The following is a 22483-nucleotide window of genomic DNA, read 5'->3' on the forward strand; positions in this document are numbered from 1 at the left end:
AAACTCCGCCTCCCGGGTTCACGCCATTCTCCGGCCTCAGCCTCCCGAGTAGCCGGGACTACAGGCGCTCGCCACCACGCCGGGCTAATTTCTTTTTGTATTTTTAGCAGAGACAGAGTATCACCCTGTTAGCCAGGATGGCTACGATCTTCTGACCTAGTGATCCGCCAGCCTCGGCCTCCCACAGTGCTGGGATTACAGGCGTGAGCCACCGCGCCCGGCCGGAAAACAAGGTTTTCACTAGCTACTTTAAGGGGTTCTACTTTACAGTGGTTTGCTTCAGACCCAACACAACTTTCTATGACAAGAACAAAAAGAGAGTGGCCAATGTCCTGTTGTTTAATTTCCTATTATTTTAAATTAATATAGATTTCAAAGATAAATTTGAATGGATTTTTTAAAAAAGTTTCAGTTACTTTATGTATAGAATCATAAAAGTAATCTGTATGTACTTTTAGAAGACTTATCTATGAGGGATATTAGAATGATTATTTACATATAGTCAATGAGATATGTTGAGAAGTTTTAATAAACAAACTCAGACGGTCAGTCATGGAATATGAAGTCATTAAAATCTGTAATTCGAAAACTTAAGGTTACATTTCTTAAACTGCTTTTGTAAGCAGATCCACTGCAGCTTGTAAAATAGTTGTTTGGCTTTGGGGGTTAGGTTCTTGGAGCTACAATAGTTAGAACCTGTTCTAAACATTCCTAGGTTCCCAAACGTTAATGAATATTTTCTGAGCAACAAAATTCCATGGCAGTAACATGTTTTTATTATATTTTCTAGAGTAACACATTTACCCAGGACCCATGGTAATATCATCCACTCGACGATGGTTGGTGGTGGACCTTGCCTGTTCAAGTCTGACCTGTCGATGTGCTGAGAGGCAAGCAGCAGCAGGAACAAAAAAGTCAAATAGGAGGCTGTGTGGCAGATAAACTTGATAAATGGCTTCCTGATGAACAGTCCGAGTGGGCTTTTGGGAGCTATCAGGTAGCACACAGAGAAGACAGGAAAAAGAAGTCCTATGATGAAACATGTCACCATCTTCACTGCCCAGTGTCTTCTCCTCCAGCCTGGAAACTCATCGTACCAGCGAGATGCCAGCAGCTGTTGACAATTGGGCTGGGCAACAAACTAAACAGAAGGGAAAGGAAAAGGAAAAATAAGTCATAGTTACATGGAGTGGCCTCAGTTCATCAATAAGAACACAACTGGGATATTTAAAGACAGAAATTCTGTTTCACATAATTTTACATTTAAACAATCAAAAGGCCTTAAGTCATTCTGTGAATAAAGCCAATGTATTGAATATTTATTCCACCCAAGGCACAGTATGACATGTTTAGTGAGACACAACTGAAGTCAAAATACTATGGCTGCACTTGAGGAAGCAAAAATAGAACTGGGGAATAGGAATATGCAAAAGATACACTGATAAGTGAACAAAGCAGTTTACAAAGATACACACCTATATACACATATATAAGAATATATAAATGTGGCTCTTTTTTGATATAGTTATTATTTCTTGGCTACAACACTATACTTAATTTTTATTTATATTTGTGTGTACTTTTAACAATTTTCTGTAATAGATATTTATTACTTTAATCATCAGGAAAAGCAAACAAACTTTTCTTTATGAGGTACAAGCTAAATATACTTTTAATTGGGTTGAGGCAATATGAAAAACAGATGAAAGAAGATAATATTCACCAGAATGTTAATCATCATAGCTTAATTCGGTATAAACAATGCAAACACCTTCCTAAGTATACCTAATTATCTTATACAAAACATTTCACAGACATGACTCATTCTATCCTGACAACATTTTAGAGATGTAGCATGGACACTACTTACTGTATGTTAAGGAGGTTGCATATCTATCAAACTATGAGATGTTTGAATATCTGGTCCAGGATTTTTTTCCTCAATATTTCTTTTTTTCCTCAGTATTTCTCAGATTCTATTTCTGAAACTTTCTCATTGGGATTTTCAGTTAAGCAATATATGAATTAAGAGAAAATTGTATCCTTCAGATGGAACAGTCCAAGAATGCTTCCACCTGGACATATTTGTATAAGTAGAAAAAGAAGATGAAGGCAATCCACGGCAAGATACCATGGGAGAACAAGAGCATAACCTGGTGAGAAAGTGTACAGTGGGATTAAGCGATGCCCTATGAACAGTTCTGATTGAAGGAGAGGTGTAAGTTCCTTGTAAGAGACTTGGAAAAGTTCTGTTGGCATAATAAAATGGCTTACTCTAAAAGCAAACTTAGTGCTTGTTCCTTTTACAGGTCTCTCCACCCAACTCCACATTTCCCATCTTTCTTCTTTAGTTCTAAGCCATATGGCTGTCCTTTAGGCAAGACTTTTTCCGTTCTCTTTTCTGATGGTAAGCAAGCAAGCAGTCTCTGGATATGCAGAAAGGATGCTTTGTTTGGGGATGAAGAAAGAGATGAGGTGACATTCAAAAAGTAATCCAATAGTTGAGGTGTTCAACCATTTGGATTAGATGAATAATAGTTTTTCATGCAACTGTTTCTCTTCATCTTGTCTTGCATATCTACTTATCAACGTATATAGTGGGCAAATAAATATGCAAACAACTGAATTAGGTTTATAATAATGGATTCAGTAAATACAGATAAAACCAGATAAAGTAGTATAGTTTTAAGGCTGGGATAGGGAGGACTCTCCTCATTATCTTGTATGGCACTTACTTAAGGAAATTTCAAGCTCCATAAACAGTCAAGCTAAATTTTATTCCAGACAAAGCCAGGTATTTGAAAGTCAAAATAGAGTTTTTGCTTCTATAACTGTAGAGTACTGACAAACAGTGGTTTAGATCATTAACCAGCACTGTTCTCTTTAAGAGTTTTATTTTTTCCCCACATAATCCTTTCCATCAGCATTTGATAAAGAAATCATAGTCTACCATCTTCTTTCTTTTTATATTCCCCATGGAATAAAGTATTTTTAGTAGTATTAAACTTTAGGACAACTGAAATGTCTTGATAAAAGAGAGTTAAGAAAGCCTGTGGGAAATGCAAGATATAACAAGAAGTTGCCATCATCTTATAAGTATTCACACACTGACAAAACACTATAAGGGACTAAGTACTAAGTAACTCATTCCGTGCATGCAGAAAGAGTAAAAGAAAGGTGTGTACTTTGTTCACTACAGTCTAAGTGAGGTCTTGGATTCAAACTCTGCCCTTTCTGGTCAAAATCTCACTACAGCATGGGGCACCTGAGGACAATCAAACAGAGAACTTTCTTAGGATAATTTAAGATTTGTTTGAATTAATATTTCTGCTGTGAATACATACATATATACCCCGTAAAATTACCTAAAAGAAGCAAAGAGTTTAATCCTCATAGAACACCTGCCATTGCAAAGTGCTAGGATAGCCATGATTTCTTATTTATGTTTCACTCTTAAAAGTGCTTTTTCTTTCTTTAGTTATTGAAAGTATATACTGTGCTTAGTAAATGAACAGTATACATAATTTTACATTAAACACAGACACAGGGAGGTTGTTGCAGAAGTAAAAAATATGGAGAGGAATAAGAAGAGCAGGAGTGAGTGTACGTAATACACAAGGTTCCCCAAATGTGGATGTTATTTGGCTATGTATTTGATCTAATCGTAGGATTGAAATAAACCAAAAAGTATTCTGAGAATCATTGTAAATCCACATATTCTCGTGGTAATTTCACGTCACCTTTCAACCAAACATGTTCTTTACTTGTCTATACCAGCATTCTCTAAATTGTATCCCAGTAATTAATAGATTTTCCATGCAAAAATGGGTTTGGTGGTTAAATCAGTTATCAAATTAAGGATTGAAATAATTAAAATTTTATATTACAGGATTTTTCAGTCTTCAATTGCTAACATAGATTAAATCACTTCAATTATCTCTTGCCCCTCTTTCCCTCCCTCCCTCCCTGTCTTCCTTCTTCCCTTCTTTCATTCCTTCCTTCCTCCCACCCTCCCTCCCTTCCTCTCCCTGTGTCTTTTTCTCTGTGTCTGCCTCCCTCTCTGTTTACCTGGATTACTTAGAGTAATGCTTAGCTTTACTTCAACTCCCTCTGAAGGACACCCTCAGAGAGGGGCCACCTGATTCTTTGACAGTGGCCACCAGTCCATTCCAGCAATGCCCTCTCCAGGTGGACCATCACATTGCATGCAGTGTGCTGGGAGCCTACAGCCCCCACCTCCTACGCCATCTTTCTACTGCACCATGAGTCATAAGAGGAACTACCATCTTCCGCACCATTCCAGGATTGGGAGAAGCGAGGTTTGTTTTTAGACACAATTCATTACAGCCCTTCTTTCTCTAGAGTTGTTGGCCAATTCCAGCACAACTCCTGCCATCCCATTAAAATTCATATTAAAACACTAAAACTTTCAAATTCACATTTGTGCTATGCACTTATAAAGTACGCTGTGAAAACAATTTTAAAGACTTCCCATCTCGTTCAATAACCTTTGAAAAGTTTGCAAAGTCTGATCTCATAATTATTTATAGAATCAATGAGTCATGGGATTCCAAATATTGAAGACACTGTGAAAACCATTGAATCTAATCTCATTTTTGCAAATAGAATATAAGAGATCCAGTATCAATGATTTAAAATTAACTACTAGAAATATGAAAGCTCCAAACCATAACAGCAACAAAGGATAACAAAAAGGAGGATAAATCTGGAAAGTATATAAAAGCAAAACAAAACCAAATAAACAAGAAACTTCACTACATTGTATTAGTCAATTTTCATACCACTGATAAAGACATACCTGAAACAGGGCAATTTACAGAAGAGGTTTAATGGACGCACAGTCCCATGTGGCTGGGGAGGCCTCACAATCGTGGTGGTAGGTAAGAGGCATGTCTCACATGATGGCAGACAAGAGAGCTTGTGCAAGGAAACTCCCCTTTTTTAAAACCATCAGATCTCATGAGACTTATTCACTATCATGAGAACAGCATGGGAAGGACCTGACCCCATGATTCAATTACCTCCCACTGGGTCCCTCCCACAACATGTGGGAATTATGGGAGCTACAATTCAAGATGAGATTTGGGTGGGGACACAGCCAAACCATATCAGGTATCTAGAAAAGTGAACTAAAATATTGTGTATAGACAAAGTAAGCAGAAAATAATTTAAAATATATAAAACAAATAAATCAAATATTAAAAGTAACTATGGATCAGATTTCCTTAGTATTTGTTCTTTCTTCATCTTTTCAGTTTTTCAATGTATTTTTCTAGTTTAAAAAGTTGTACACAAAGTTCAGACTGTAGTCATTCTCTATAGGAAGAAAATCCAAATTCTGGAAACAACCATCCTGGTTACTTTATCTATCTTGACTGCATCAGAGAGTCACAAGGAAGTCTCAACTGACTGCCAGGTGATTATAAAGAGAGTTGAAACTTCGGATTAGCTGTATCATAGTGATTTACATAAGGGCAATCTGATTCCTTTGCTCTAAAAGGACCACAAATCCATATACACACCAGTGTGCTCTGGGTATTACTGTATATTCTTTAGCAATTCAGAAATAATCTGCATGGGGGAGGAGTTATTTCCTCTGCAGAATGCTTTTCAAAAACTCATAATGCTGATAGCAGGGTCTAAGGATTATTTACAGGCAGAAGACCTTCAGGGAATTAATTTTTTCCATAGCTGAAAAATATATATTTTTAATCTTTTACTTCATCCCCTACATCCCTCATGGCCTCCAATGACTTTTAAATGTCTCTGTCTCTCCCTGCTTCCTGGTGAGACCTCTGGTCATGTTCTTCATTAAATAATTCTTCTGGTCCCTCTGAGCATAGTCATACCACATGATTAATCGGACCCACCTGTTTCATTAATCAAAACATTATTTTCTTCTGCCTTTGCAGGACAGGTGAAACACTAGTAAAGCCAATAGCATTCAGCATCATATGTGAGTCAGAGAGTGGCTAGATAAGTGAGGGGAGCACCATGATATGTAAGAACCACATAAATCTGTATTCTGGGAACTCAAAATACATTGGGACTAATTATGTAACTGGATAACTTCATACAGAGCATTACATAACTTGTTTAAAAAGAGGTATAGGGTATATAAGAGTATGTCTGACATGAAATAAACTGAAATTTTAAGAAAGGAGGTGGAATTGGTTAGTTAAGCCTGAAATAACAGATAGATTTCGACAGTGACAGCTTCGTAAGTGAATGTGTTTTATGTTAGATTAAAAGAATTTCATGTTAAAAACATGGGGAGAGAGATAAGTATACTCAAGATGAGAAATCTTTTGTGCTAGAAGGTTGTAACCAATTGTAGATATACTAGAGATGAAATGTAAAGGCAAACTGTGACCATATTTTGGGATATGGATGAAAATGTTTGTTGAGGACATGCTTGAGTCTAAATTGTTGCAACTCAATTTGTGGGCTGAGGCCAGTAAAATTGAAATCAACAGGAAGGCTGTTAGAGATGGAGAATATCAGGTCCCATTTCAAATCTGCTGAATACAAATCTGCATAGCATGATTCCTCTGAATGTTAAAACTTGATAAACACTGGTTTAAAGGATTTGATGTCTAATGAAATTACCTATAGCTCCATTGCATCCGATAAATATTCAAAGAGTAGTTTCAATTCAGCGTAAATATATATTCTAATGTCTACCAAGTAAGCAGTATACAGCTGACCCCGAAACCCTGGGAATGTCTGTGTGTGTATATGTGTATGTGTGTGAGCGTGCACGAGTTCTTGAGTGACAGGGACGAGCCATACAGTGGTGGTTCTCAAAACTGAGCAAGCAGCAGGGTCACCTGGAGGCTGATAAAACACATGAGCCCCACCCCAGTGTCTGATTGATTCAGTAGGTACAAGGTGAGGCCCTAAACTCTGCATTTTGCCCAGTTCTCAAGGTGACTCCAAGGACTAACCTTTTTTTTTTTTTTTTTGAGATGGAGTCTCCCTTTGTCGCCCAGGCTGGAGTGCAGCGGTGCAATCTGCGTTCACCGCGAGCTCCGCCTCCCAGGCTCAGGTCATTCTCCTGCCTCAGCCTCTGGAGGTTGCTGGGACTAAAGGCACCGGCCACCACGCCCGGCTAATTTTTTGTATTTTTTGTAGAGACGAGGTTTCACTGTGTGAGCCAGGATGGTCTCGATCTCCTGACCTCGTGATCCGCCTGCCTTGGCCTCCCAAAGTGCTGGGAGGACTAACTTTTAATAACCACTGCCTTACAGAAAGACCTTTGAATAATGTGGGATAGTCTTCTAGTTTTTCTAATGTTTACTATTTTCCTGGGTTTTGCTTTCCTCATTTAAAGTCAGCCTTCTTATTAAGGTTATCAACAAGCAAATTTAGCTCAGCAAAGATGCCTTTAAAGGGAATTGCATAGAAGTCACACATCAAGCAGATATTCTATGGTGTAGTTTAGTATAATATCTAATTACAGGAATAAACACAAAAGTATCAACAATAATCCCCACCAAATCACCAAACTCTTGTGCAAGTGGAAAAGCCTTCGCAAGCAAAGGATGATAGCTGACTAATTCACCATGAAGCATGGATACCAATAGGGGACTTAAACCACTGTTAGACAGACTGGGCTTCAGTGGGCATGAGAAACATGAGTAGGCGATAAAGATCCTGGATAAAAAAGGAAGAAAATACCTACACCTAGTTTCTCACAGATATTTACCCTACGCACCACCATATGCCTTCATCATGACTCCAAAGTGATATGGCAAATCTACTGTACTTTGTATAATGCATTTGGATATTGTAGGGACTAAGAGCACATAAGCCTTAGAAAAATCCCATTGGGATTTGAACCTTGGATTGCTGCTTCCTGATTGTATGAGTATTAATAAATTATTAAATTATTATTGTGTCTTTTTCCCAACTTGTAAAATGGGGATAGTAGAAACACTTATCTCACAGGGTTATTGAAAAATTAAATTAATATATGAAAAGTATGAGTTCCTAGGTCATAGTATATGTTCAATAAATATTAAGCATCACCATTATTGTTTATAAACACATGTTTACACATACAAGGATATATGTATATACACATATGTCCATATACATATACAATAACTTAGAGACATATATACCCAAGTGTATAATATGTGTTCACTTTCAGCATAATAATAATTAAAAGATTTATGCAAGGAAATTACATTCACAAGATAATAATAACTGAAGCATATGGGAACATCAATAAGATAACTAGTTGCCCAATTAAGTTTTTTCAGCCTTGTTGAAAGGCAGAAAATCAATAAAGATTTAATCAAATCTGAGATACATTGGCTAAAATGCTTGAGAATAATGAAGAAGACTAATTGATAAACTACAGATTCTATTCTCTGCAGACTCTCTTGGCCAACAAGTGCCCTGGCTCTATCAAGTTCAAACATTTCCTATCCAGTCATAAAATCACCTAAGCATTTTCTTAAATATACATCTTAAATTCAGATTTGCAGATCAGGATTCAAGGAAGAGCTAAATGCATATTACAGGGGCACCACATTTGATGTCACACAACCAGAAGGGAAGACGATAACTAAATTTCATGTGATGATAGTGTTGGTGAGGCAGAAGCTGATTAAACTTCTGAAACTGTTCCTGAGTCTACATTCAAAATTGGTTCGGCAACTGATCTGAGACGATGAGTGAGCAGTAATGGAAAGTTGAAAATGAGAAAGGTAAAGGAGATAAAGCATATGTGTGTGGGTGATAAACCCAACATTGAACTTAGCAAACAAAACAGCAAGCAAACAAAACCCAATTTAGGTAGTAGGAAGGTCGAGTCAATAAATAATGTTAGTTCTTTGAAAATTACAAAGGGTAGCAGTTGGTACAAAGTCTACCTCTACTCACCAATACCCTTCTCAGAGCACATATACATTGTTCCAAACTATTATGGAAAATAGATGAAAAAAAGGCTAGTGATTTCTAGGTAGTTACCTAGATGCTTTCTTAAAACTTGAATAGAGGTGTGGAGGCAGAAAATTATACTGTATTGACGAAATCACCATTTGACTTTTGAATCATGTAGGTGAGTAATAGATGAAAATGGTGGATGGAAAGCAGTGAGGAAGTCTCAGATCCTGGCCTTACATCAATGGGCTGGTTCTCTAGTCTCTAATGAGCCACTGACATTTTCCACACAGTGGAGTAGCATGTTCAGAACTTGTGTTTCACTTTTAATCAAAGTCTCCCGGAAAGACTCCTACTGAAGAATGAACACTGAAGAATGCCAGAGATTTAGGTCCCCAAACTGAAGGAACTGTGCCTTTTCACTTTGGACATCTTCTTGGATCTCTTTGATCTGAGCCTCCTAACCTTTACTGACTAGGGGAGGAGGAAAAGTTAACAGTCCTCATGTCTTCAAGCTTCAGTGCTAGCACTCTTTCTGTCCTAAAATAAAGATTGTATTTCTTGCCCTACTATCTTCCAGTAGGGCAAGAATTCAGAAAGGAAAAAAGAGACAGAATGGGAATGAATATTAGTTGTTCTTATGAAATAAAATGATATAAACATTTTGCTTTTCCCTTTTCTATTCCTTTTAACATAATATCAAGACCTATTGTTTTAGAGAAAATTAAATTGTTGAAGACCTTATAAAATAGGAAACTCATTTCATACCTTCTTTCCAGAATCAAAAGTTGATATCAAAGAATGGAGTTTTTCTCTACCCATCTAATTTATACATATAAGTAATATATGTGAAAGGTTATATTTGTTTCCAATGTGTTAGGTCCTGTAAGCAGAATTTTAAAACTGTAGCCTTAGGGTCAAGAATAAATTCACTTCCTTTTATGCTCTCCAATCTCTTTTCTGTCTCCCTGACAAAAGCTCTGCAGACTATCTTGGCTGACAAATTTTCTGGGCTTAAAAAAGATCATAATAATACTCAGTGTTTAAATGATCTGTTAGTTGAGGTTGGAATTAAATTAGTCTATAATATACAGAGAAAAAGTTATGTATTTTGGAAACAGCAGAGTCCACACAGTCACCCACCTCTCAGGTTGTGCTATCTGCTCCAACTTGTATGGCAACAGAAGGGGCAACTGCACAGAAACAACACATAAAAGAGCCCAAAAAAAGAGAAAACGGCCAAAAAGAGTTATACTTCCCTATAATTCTGTCAGTCTTCAATATCATTTTCACAAAGCAGACAGGAATATGGAGTAAAGTATTTGTCAAATGGAAATTATTCTTTGGCATCATTTTATTTTTTATTCTTTATTGGCTCATCTAATTGTCACTGATTCCTGCTGATCAAACATCTGGGCTGGTCCTCCCTGGCTGCACCATCTCTCCAGCTCCTCTGCCATCTCTCTCATCTAGGTGTTTTATTTTTTACAAGGGTTATTGAATAATGAGCTTCTCTCTCTCATTCTTTTTTTAAACAGCCTAAGTTACATTCCTAAAACTGAGGCATGCATCATTTCCTCTTCCTCATCATTGTCATTTCCAGCATTTCCACTTGCCACACGTGCAAGCGTTGCTTGTTCCCATCCTGGTCTCTGTGGCCTTCATGCTAGTTTCCTGAGAAAATGCACATCCCAATAAGTAAGGACAAATCATGAGGCAGGGTGAAGGATGACTTGAAAACAAGGAACAAACTACTGTACATGAGCATATTAGTCACTGAAAACTTAGACCTATAACCATCAACAGTTCAAAGGAACTCAACCTGCAACTCAAAGAATCTGCATATGAATAAGGACTTCACTGATTATTTTCTGACCAAAGGTACTGCTATTATTGTGGATATTGAAATGTTTTATATATAAACTGTATTTCCATATGGTATCAAGATTTTGTTAAAATTTATTTGCTCGTTGTGTTAGTTCCTAAGAGCTGCCATAACAAAGTACCATAAATTAGGTGGCTTAAAACAACATGATTTTTTTTCCTCACAGTTCTGAAAATGTAAATTCTAAAACCAGAGTTTTGGCAGTGCCATGCTTTCTCTGAGACTCTGGGTAGAATCTTTCCTGGACTTTAGCAACCTTCTGGTAAGTGACTGTGAATTTAAGGCATTCCTTGGCTTGATGGCTATGTCATTCCAATCTCTGCCTCTGCCATCACATGGCATTCTCCCTGTATGCCTCATTTCACATCATCTTCTCTCTTTTTATAAGATAACCAGTCATATTGGAGGAAGACTCTGTCCTACTCCAGAATGACCTCATCTTCAGTAATTTCTTGTGCAATGATCTATTTCCAAATAAAGTCACCTTCTGAGACAGGCACTTGGGGTTTGGACATTAGCATATCTTTTTGCCAGATACAATTTAAACCATAACGTCCATAGTTACTCATTTTCTAGTAGTTGTCTAGTGTATAGTTTTTGACCCTATAGTTTACATTAAAATTGATATTTCAAATGCTCCAAATATTTTTCAAGATCATAAATAATTTTAAAACCTAGATAACATTGTTAATAACACTGTTTTATTAAATATGATTGTTAGCCCAAATTAACATTCTGGAAAAATTGAAGAAATATCACAGTGGTGAATTGTGACCTTAGATCCCTGTCTTCCAAACTATTCAGCTTTCCTCTATCTCTTATATCATATTTTTAAATTTTTCTTATTTTGTCACAAGGATTGATAATAAATTGCAATAAATAAAAGAAACAAAGAAGAGAAAAGTATCAATAACGTTATGAAATGAGGGGACCCTACACATAGGCAGTCAGCTGTACACATAATGCAATTTTTGAAGGTCTGAAAAAGGTCATATATCTACAACCATCTCCTATATCAGTCCTCTGTTACAATTAAATCTTTCTAAGAGCTTTCTGAAGACTTGCATATTTTAACTGGAATAAAACATTACATTGCTTAGACAAAAAAGGAATTAAGCAACTAGTACATAATTGTCATCTAGTGAAGATAGGGCTTTTGTGCAATGGGATGAAAAAAATTGAAGGCTGGAATAAAGAAGGGTCATAAGGCTTTAATGTAGTCCAGCACTGTACCCTTAGTAAAGAATTCCAGGGATGCAGGAGAAAATAGATGTATAAAAATTATCTGAGAGAAAACATCTGAAAGGTGGTAGTTGTATGTACTAGGACTCTCCAATATAAGAAAGACTTTTAGTATAGTTGCGCTTGGTTTCATCACATTCCTAAGGTTGAATTATTCACATAGCTCTTCTTTTGGAAAATTGCCGCTTGAAAGCCACACAGATACATAAAATTCACTAAGTTCACAATTTAATTAACACTTTGGACCATAACACTGTTTACCCATCTGTGTTCATTGTATTGATAAGTAGTACAACATCTACCTAGATGAAAGATGAACTCTTCTCCATCCACTCATAAAATAAGTTAAGAGTTAGAGAGTTTCCACCATCCAAAAAACCCTGTATTTTATAACTCAGCCTCTCCCCAATCAAGTATAATTAACCAAATATAATAATGAGGAAACAAAAAACTCAAATAAAAAATGCGGACCAAAATTTGAAGAGACAACATCAAAAGATATATAGATGGCAAATAAGCACATAAAAACATGATCAACATCCGTTGCACATTAGGGAAATGCAAATCGAAGTCACAATGAGGTATCACTGTGTACCTATTAGAATGGCTAACATTTTTTAAAAAATCTAATCAAAACATGTTGATACATATTTGCAGACACTTAAACTCTCATACATTGAACAACAAAATATAAATAGCCTTTTTAAAAAAGTTTGCATTTTGGTTTGCTTTGTTTTTAAATCAAATATACATCTACCAATGATACAGCCATTCTTATTCTAGGCATCCATCCAAAAGAAAATAGAAACTAAAAAAGAAAATAGAAAACAAAACTTTATGTACATAAAAATATTTGACTACAAATATCATAGTAGCTTTTTTGTAATAACCTCAAACTGGAACAAACCAAATGTCCACCAACCCAGGAATCGATAAGCAAAATATGGTATATTCATATAATGGAAGATTAGTCAGCAATGAAAAGGAATGAACTGTTGTATTGATATACACACATGGTTGAATATTTTTTAAATTATGCAGAATGAAAGAAGCCAAAGGAAAAAAACACATACTGTATAATCTCATTTGTATAAACTCTAGAAAATGAAAACTAATCTACTGACGGGCAGCAGATCAACAGCTGCCTACGGGGGAATGGGGAGGGTGCCGGGAAGAATTATAAAAGAGCAGAAGTGACCTGTGATGGTGATGGATGTGTTCTCCATCTTAATTTGGTTATGTTTTCACAGGTGTATACATTTTACAAAAACTTACCAAAGTATTCACTTTAAATATGTGCAGTTAATTGTATGTCAATTTTGCTTCAATAAAGTTGCTATAAAATAAGTCTGGCCGAGCGTGGTGGCTCATGCCTGTAATCCCAGCATTTTGGGAGGCCAAGGCGGGCAGATCACTTGAGGTCAGGAGTTTGAGACCAGCCTGGCCAACATGGTGAGACCCCGTCTCTACTAAAAATACAAAACGTAGCCAGAAATTGCTTGAACCCAGGAGGCAGAGGTTGCAGTGAGGTGAGATCACACCACTGCATTCCAGCCTGGGCAACAGAGCAAGACTCCATCTCTAAATAAATAAACAAATAAGTAATAAATAAATAAATAATACAAGTCTGTTCCTATTTTGCTGGTACAACAAGCACATTGAGGATTATCAACCTCCAATTTGTTGCCAATATTATCAAGTCAGCCTCTTTATCTCTTGTATTCATCTCCTTATTTTATCTCAATATTCCCCCTTGGTTATCATGGAATATCATCATAATAAAACATCAGATGCATGGGAATTTAAATTAGCACAGTCATTATGGAAAATAGCACGGAGGGTCCTAGAAAAGTAAAAAATAGAACTACCATATGGTCCAGCAATCCCACTACTGGGCATATATCGATAAGAAATGAAATTATTATGTCCAAGAGATATCTGCACTTCTGTGGTTTTTGCAGCAGTATTCACAATAATCAAGATATGGAATTTCAACCTAAGTGGCTATCAGTGTATCAAAGGATAAAGAAGCTGTGGTATAGATATACACTAGAATATTATTAAGCCTTATGAAAAGATGGAATTTCTGTCATTTGAGACAACATGGATGAAACTGAAGGACATTACGTTACGTGAAATACCAGACATAGCAATACAGTTACAGCATGATCTCACTGATATGTGGATGCTTAAAAGTTTGAATTCACAGACGCAGAAAATAGAATGATGATTACCAGGGACGGGATGGTGGGGGCAGGTTTGAGGAAGATGTTGGTCAAAGGGTGCAACATTACAGTTAGATAGGAATAAGTTTAAGACCTTTGTTGTATAATGTGGTGACTATAGTTAATAACAATGTATTATATTGTTGAAGATCATTGAGAGTATATTTTAAGTGTTATCACCACAAAAAAAGATAAGGATATGAGGTAATGCATATGTTAATGAGCTCAATTCAGCCATTCCATAATGTATGCATATTTCAAAATACGTTGTAATCAATAAGTATATGCAGTTTTTATTTAATTAAAAAAAGGAATGAACCTCTTTTATGAAAAGAAAATCATATGCATGACTCTAGGCCTAACTCAAATCAGTCTTTGAGTTCCTCTCCTTCTAACCCACGCACCATTCTGCTGAGATGGTGGGCCTTCCAGCCTGCATATCTACCTGCATCTTTCTCATTTAAAACTGTGAACTATTTCATAGTCCCCAGAAAACAGCCCCAGATAGCTCCTTTACCACACCTTCTCTGCCTTCCCTTAGCCCTGCAAGGCTACACTTCAGGCATACACACCACTCAAAGTGCTTTAACCATGCCTGGGCCTTCCTCACCGTTACAGGTTTGTGTATAGTATACTGATACATTTGCCTGGAATTCTCCATCTCCTGATTTTTCACAATGAGTTCCTATTGGTCTTTCAACTCGGCTTCAGATTCCCCTGTTACTTCCAGAGTTAATTGTTCTAAGTACTGTTTTTGTACCTTAAACATACATTGACAATTGCACCTATCCCCTATATCTCCAGCATTATAATTAGGAATTATAATGAGATATTTGAAGAAGGTCTGTCACTTTTCATCACTTAATCCCTAGCACTAGTGCCTGACACTGAGATGTCAATGACTATTTACTCAGTTGAAACTGCAGAACATAGCAAAAGGCTTATGGGTCTATTTAGTCAGGCATTAACTGTTCATGTAAGTTCCACAGAAAACCCTGGTTGAAGTCAGTAACCTCAACAACAAGAAGGACACTTTATATTTTTATGCCTATTTCTAGAAGTTACACATATAACTAGCTTCTTCTCCCTCTTCTTAACATAATGTGAAATAGTCCAGGCAACTTCCTAGGAGATCCACTGTGTTGCTTGAGGATGGGGTAAGAAGGCTGCATCAGTCCAGGTTAGAAGTCAGTGTTTAGAAGCTATTAAAAATCAAGTTTTTCTTGGAAAGTCCATCTTTACAATGAGCAGAAAGTCAGAGTATCTTAAATAGTTGGCAAGGAAATACATTTCAGAGTAACGTGTTATTATTCTACAGGAATTGATGAAAGAAGGACAGGACTCAGAAGTGGCAAATCTGGTATTCAATATTCTTCAATTCTCTTGATACTGTTTAAAATACAATAATGATATTTTTCCTCACTTTGCTTTTCTTGTGTAAACAGACATATGCATGTCTAATGAAAAAATGTAGTTTCTAAAAAAAGCAAGCCAGTATTAAAGAATCTGTGTCTTTGAAAATATTTCTATTAATGATGTCTAAATGTTGGGAAGAAATATCAACATTCAACTCACATAGGAAAATATTGATGTTAAAAATACACATATAAGAACTATTATTTTTTTATAACCCTTAGTCTCTATAGATTATTATTCACTACTCATATAAAATTTGAAATTTTTATTCTCTTAGGCTGTCATGAACATGTACCATAGAACATATATGAATAGACTAAAGCAACTTGTATGTTTTGAGCAGGAGATTTCAATACTCAATATCATCTGTTCCAAGATGTAAATGTACCCTCAAACTCCATTTCCCTAAGTTATAAGCTTCTGTAATACAATCTACTTGTAATTTAGGGACTGTCTCTAAGAGGTTTTCAATAATTATCTTTCAATATCACAGTCACAAGACATGAATAGAGTATTTAGTAGTTAGTTATGTATATACAATCTGATTACAAAGTCCAAGGGAAATTCTAAAATAAGCCTCTTATATAGAAAAAGTTCAGTTTTATAGTTTCCTATGTCAGTACCAATATCCATTCCAAGTCCTTCCTACCACCACCGTAACTACCACAATATGATTCAGGCAGTCCTATAGACAGTAAACAGTGACACTTAATCCTCTTGCTATTCTCAGATACCCAAAATTTCATATCTACTTTCCTTGCAGTGGAACCAAGACTGTGCTTCTAGAACTCCTTATATTAGCTAGGAATGGCGTGATTAGGAGATGAAAGAATTCATACAAAATTACAGCTAGCTGATTCATCTCTCTTTCATTTTCACTTAAGAAATTATAAAAGACAGTGAATGCCAGAGATTTAGGTCCCAAAACTGAAGGAACTGTGCCTTTTCACTTTGGACATCTTCTTGGATCTCTTTGATCTGGGCCTCCTGACCTTTACTGACTGGGGGAGGAGGAAAAGTTAACAGTCCTCATGTCTTCAAGCTTCAATGCTAGCACTCTTTCTGTCCTAAAATAAAGATTGTATTTCTTAGTTCAAACAGAAAAGAGGCCTCCATACTTGATAGTAAATAGAATTAAAATCTTAGCAATAATAAACATAATCATAATTAAACAAAATGCCTGTTTTCTTTTTGTACCTAGACTTTCTGTGGAAATAAATAAAAGCTATAAGGAGATTTTAAAATGCTCAAGAATTTCTTGCTAAGTTCTTCTCTAGTGCTGGAAAGTCCATTTGATAGCAAGCAGAACCTATCTGCTTCATATCATTTAGACATATTATTACCAAATGTGAGTAACTATTTAACCACCTCCAAACTTTACAATGCAATTTTTGGTGCATCATACATATGCTAAATGTAGTCAAAATATTTACTTATATTTCTGTCAGGATAAATGTACTTTACCGAAAACATTGTTGAAAGCTGAAGACAGTGGGAACATTTTTTCCTTCCCTAATTTCAGGAAGACTATGAGGTATATTCTGGACATTTCTGTAGGCACCTATTTCCCTGATCTCAAAGGAATTCAAAAGTCACAATAGGGAATGTTTTCATATCTACCCTTAGAAATTTAAGAATTTTAGGCAATGCTCTAAAATTATATATATATACACACACATATATCCTTAAATTATATATATAGTTATATATATACACACATATATCACTATATATGTACATATATAATTTAAGTTAAAAATCTTAATTTCCAGTAAATCATGTATTCCTCTAGTTGAAAGTAAAAAGTGAAAGTTCCAGAAAGTGTCAAAGATACTTCCTTTTTCTTTCTCCGTATACATAAACAACATCTAACTAATCTCTACCTTCTCAGCAGGTTGAAGATGGGTTTCTCATTTAGAAAGGACTAGAGGATCATTTATGACATATTTTCCTGAGATTTACATACTCTTGTTATTTTATTTTTACCACAATAATCTTCTGTCATATCTATACAAGTTATAGGTCTTCCCAGAGAAGGAAATATCCACCTGTAACTCAAGTTAAGTAGAAGACAAACTTTTCCACCTTAGGAGAGTGTGGAGGCAGAAAAACACTGGGGATGAACTTGAAGAGTCACATTTAAGGCAGTTCTTCACTATATCACTGCAGTGTTGGCTTTAAAAAATAATCGGATATTTAGATGGAGAATATGTTTTGAGTTGAGGAATGGGAACACTCATTAAGAGGTAATGATAACTTCTGATACTAAATGTTGTCAGCATTCAGATTTCTGTTCAATATCCAGATTTTAAGAAAATCCAACACATCATAAGGAACTGTAATTCACATTGAAAGGATATTAACCAAGCATAAAATATTTTGCTGTAATAGTGAAGAGTATAGAATTAATATTGAACAATAACAGTACTGATAATCAACAACAATTGTAGAACTATTAATTTAATGGGAAGGGCACAATTTTGTATTTGAAACAAAAAGAGAATGATAAATGACATCCTCTTTCATTATTCACCTTTCCTCCTTCATGCATACATTTAAAACTCCAGTAGTCCCTTTTCCCCAACACTTTCTCTTCCTTATTTAACCAGTCCAATCACCACTATACTTTCTTCTCTGTTCAGTGGCCCTCATTCTGAAAAAGCCTGCCTGAAACACCCTTCACAGTTGTGGGTTTTCTTTATACGTGCATGTATCATGGGACCAACTATAATATAAAACATTATAGCTATTTACATATTTATCTCTGCAAACTCGCATACCAATTTGATATTTATCGCTACATCTAAAATTCTATTCAGAATTTCTGGTAAAAGGAACATTTTTGAGAATTTTTTTAGAATAAATGAATAAACATATGAATAGTAACAGTAGAGAAACAAATTTTACCTACTGTTATCAAAATTGTGCCTCTGTTATTTTATGGTTTTAAGATTGCTACATACCACGGAAGGAGAGGCTTTTCCTATACATAGGACAGACGACAAAAGAAAGAGACACATAAGTGATAAGATACTCTTTGTCAAAGAAGTCAAAGATATACAGCACAGTACTGGCTTAAATAGTCTATCTGAAGCATTAGGAAGAATACTATTTTCTCAGCAAATAAACATGATCATGAAATATAGAAAAAGAACTGTTTGCTTTAATTCTGTTACAAATTAATTACTGATTTCTAACCCTTATTGGATTCTCAGACTTCTACTCTCTTGGTTTATGTAAACATTAAGAGATTAATCAATGATCCCCAGCTTAAGCATAAGACTTGAAGTATCAACAAAATAAATGTTGACTGTGACTGTGTTTTAATACGCAGAGTTTGAAGAATAAAGTAAATCGAGAAATGCATACAAATTTGTTTATTTATTTATTTTTGGTTGCCACTCCTTCGTTTTAAAAAGAGTTGTTTATTTAAATTTCTCAGATTTTAAAAGGGTGTTTTTACCTACACCACACAGAAAAAGTACTTCATGAGATTATCTCATTCCTATTTTTCAACTATGGTAGAATGCATTTTATAACTTTGGTATGGAAATTATTGGTTTTCACATCAAAGAGAAAGACACAGCTTAGAAATACTAATATAAAGTAACACAGGACTGTTTCCTAGCAAACTATATTGCTAAATACATTTCCACTTCCAAATACATTATTTGTCCCTTATTCTGTTCAAAGAAATGTTAGCCGATGATCTTCTTTAAGGGTCTTGAATCTGTCTTCTCTCTAAGGTATAAAATCTGTATGACTAGAGATACCTGGCCATGGATTTTATCAGTTATCGATTTTCAATTAGGAAAGGGAAAAAAGTAAATGAAGCACATATTTTTTTAGTAGAAAGATAGACTATTGCTTTTATATCAAGATAATTGACAGAAAAGCTTCTGGGGCCTATGAGATGCTATGTAATTTGTAATTAGATATTCTCTTATACCAGGCAAAGGCTGACTTTGTACTCTAAATTGAAACTTCATCAAAAAATCTTCTTCACAAAGTAACCACAAAACAAAGTCTACTGTTGTGAATATATTAATTCTTAAGTCAGTGATCTAAAAGGTCATGCAGAAGGTGTTTAGATAAAATAGCACTACATATCTTTTGCTTAAAATATTTGTGTGTTTATACTAGAGGTCTACTCTTGCTGCCCATTTTGAAGCTTCTTTTTGTTTGCATTGTACAGATTCACAAATAACTTTTTGGAATAGAATATAAAGATAATATATTCCATAAATTATTTTAACATCATATTAAATGGATGGTCAAAGAAATGGTTATTTCAAACAGAACTTCTCTGCAACATTTTCTAAGGGTTTATGGTATAAGCAATGATAGTAATTAGAAAATAGTTTAGTATGGTACAAATATTGCGACAATTAGATCTTAACTGTATTCAATGTGAAGTAATTTATTAATTACGGAATAAACAAATCCATGATTCTAGTGTAAGGATTCCTGATTTCTGTTACATTTAAAGTTTTATTCCCTGTGTTCCCAGAATAAATGAATCACCAACATGTGAATAAATTTGAAGTTCACTTTAATTATTTTCACTACCATTCAAGATATAAGCCTTTGTAAGATATAGCAAAGATATCTAAGAAAAAAATATGGTAATCTGTAAAGAGATTTAAGGTGAATAACTTTCTATATTTCTTTACATACTTTTTTACTTTAATATTTGGCTTGTTCACCTTGACCAGTAAACTATAGACATTTAATGTATGAGTCTGGTACAGTGCTGTCCCCCAAAATAAAATGTGAGCCATATTTGCAATTTTAAATATCCTAATAGACATATTTCAGAAAAGAAAATAGAAATGGGAAAAATTCATTTTAATAATTTTAATAATGAACTTTAACATATCTAAAATTATTTCGTAGTAAGATATAAGCAATATAAACATTTATTGAGATATTTTGCATTCTTTTCCTTTCTTTTTTGTACCAAGCCCTTGAAATCTCGTGTGTATTTTACACTTTCAGCATATTTCCATTTCTACAAACTACATTTTGAGCGCTTGACTGCCTCACGTGGCTAGTCGCTACGATATTGGAAAAGGCAGTCCAAGTGTTGTTCAAGTCATAGATGATGGATATCTTAGAGATTTCAAAAGAACTCTCAAGAGGGTTACTGAGTACTGAATGTGGGGAACAGTAATTTTGTTTTTTCAGTGGCTGTTTGTAACAGGCCTATTCCAGAAGATAGTGATTGTAGTTATCACCTTGACTGCCCTTCTCTCCAAAGATTGACAAGTAGGCAGTCAACTGATGATCCCCACACTCTTTTCACTACTACCCAATGCTACATAGTACAGGGGATTTGGATTCCTCTCTCCCACTTATGGAGCCCCTTTTGTAGTGCTAAAAGAAGATTCAATAATGGGGATCTCGAAGACTTTAGAAACGGGATGTCCAGTCACCAATTTCTGTTCCTAGGATGGACTTTGGAAGCAGATAGCCCTGCCTAGGCAATGATACCTAGTCCTACGCATTTTTTCATTGTCACACTATCAGTGAGCTATCACTGGTGTTAATAGTTCCTATCTTGAAAAATAGATAGGACTGAAGTAGTTCAGCTTATCAGTCAGCAACATCTCTGTATGGCATATTTTTGAATAGGAAATCAGATTACTTTGTTCCTTGCTAATATTATCCTTAAGAGCATGGGAGAATTGGTCAGTTTTTATGTGGGAGCATTTCACTAATGGATTGGCTTGAGAGAGGTTCTGCCAAAGGAGCTTTGTAAAACTTAATGACCTGGAAAAAGCATGTCTAGAGAAGGGTGAGAGACTGAAATAGACGGCAGGGGGGCCAAAGATACAGCCTGCACACTAGCAAATATCTCACGTGGCTGAGATCTTAACACTGCAAATGACTTATTGTGTATTTGTATTTGTTCCTCAAAAGAGAAAGAAATGCATGAGGTTTACTTCCAACATTGAAGATGTGCATGACTGAAAAAAGTTGAATAGACAAAACCTATGCATGCTCACACAAGCACCCTCTATGTCAGGCTAACCAAGATTTGTTGTTCTTAGAAAGTTAGAGGTATAAGGCATTGACAAATCATCAAGCATTTCATTTTTCAACCTTTCCATTTTACGACCAGGAAATTGAGGACCATGGAGGTCAGATGAGTTTCCAGGGACACAAAACTAGCAGCAGAAGCAGAGTTAGGTCCTTACAGATGTGATATTGTTTGGGCCTTCCTGGGTGAGGGAGAGGAGTTTCGGGATTAAGTCAACCCCAAAATGATTTAAAGATTGTATAACTATAATTACAATTCAGTAATTACAGAATTTGCAAAAGAGCTGTATTACTTATATGACCACGTACCATTTTGCATTCTTTTATGTAGATAATAAAAGGCATAAAATGAGTAATCCTGGTTTAATCAACCTCTAAATTTTGCATGAAATAAAAGCTAAACTTTCAGTTCTAAAGTATTGGCTCTTTGTTGAAAAGCTTTTCTTTTCTTTCTCCTAATCTTATGGAGTCCCTGAAATTGTTGTAGATAGTTTCTCATTATCTGAATAACCAACATAGTCCCTTCAATGAGAAATAAGTGTTGCCACTGTCTGTCTTGCGTGTCTTACTTGGTGTTTTGTAAAGGGATTAAAAGAATGTCTCAGTCTTAAAAAAACTGAGGAAGAAGAGTCATTTTACTTAGGATCAGGTATAATGATCTGAACATACATAATGGAAACGAAAAGGAGAAGGTGGACTCCTACCTCCCTCAAAAATTCACGGATATTTTGTTTTTTAGTTTAGTTTTTATTCTAGAGGG

General features: G+C 35.4%; 1 protein-coding gene across 1 annotated transcript in view; it reads right to left on the minus strand.

Moving 5' to 3' along the window:
* Window positions 1-22483, minus strand: part of TRPC4 (transient receptor potential cation channel subfamily C member 4) — a 228693-nt gene that overhangs the window by 57246 nt on the left and 148964 nt on the right. The window contains exon 4 of the mRNA XM_017951196.3: window positions 805-1141. Within this exon, the coding sequence (XP_017806685.1) occupies window positions 805-1141 (337 nt within the window). The remainder of the gene's footprint in view (window positions 1-804; window positions 1142-22483) is intronic.

Source organism: Papio anubis, chromosome 15, assembly GCF_008728515.1.
Source record: "Papio anubis isolate 15944 chromosome 15, Panubis1.0, whole genome shotgun sequence".
In the NCBI taxonomy this organism is placed as follows: domain Eukaryota; kingdom Metazoa; phylum Chordata; class Mammalia; order Primates; family Cercopithecidae; genus Papio; species Papio anubis.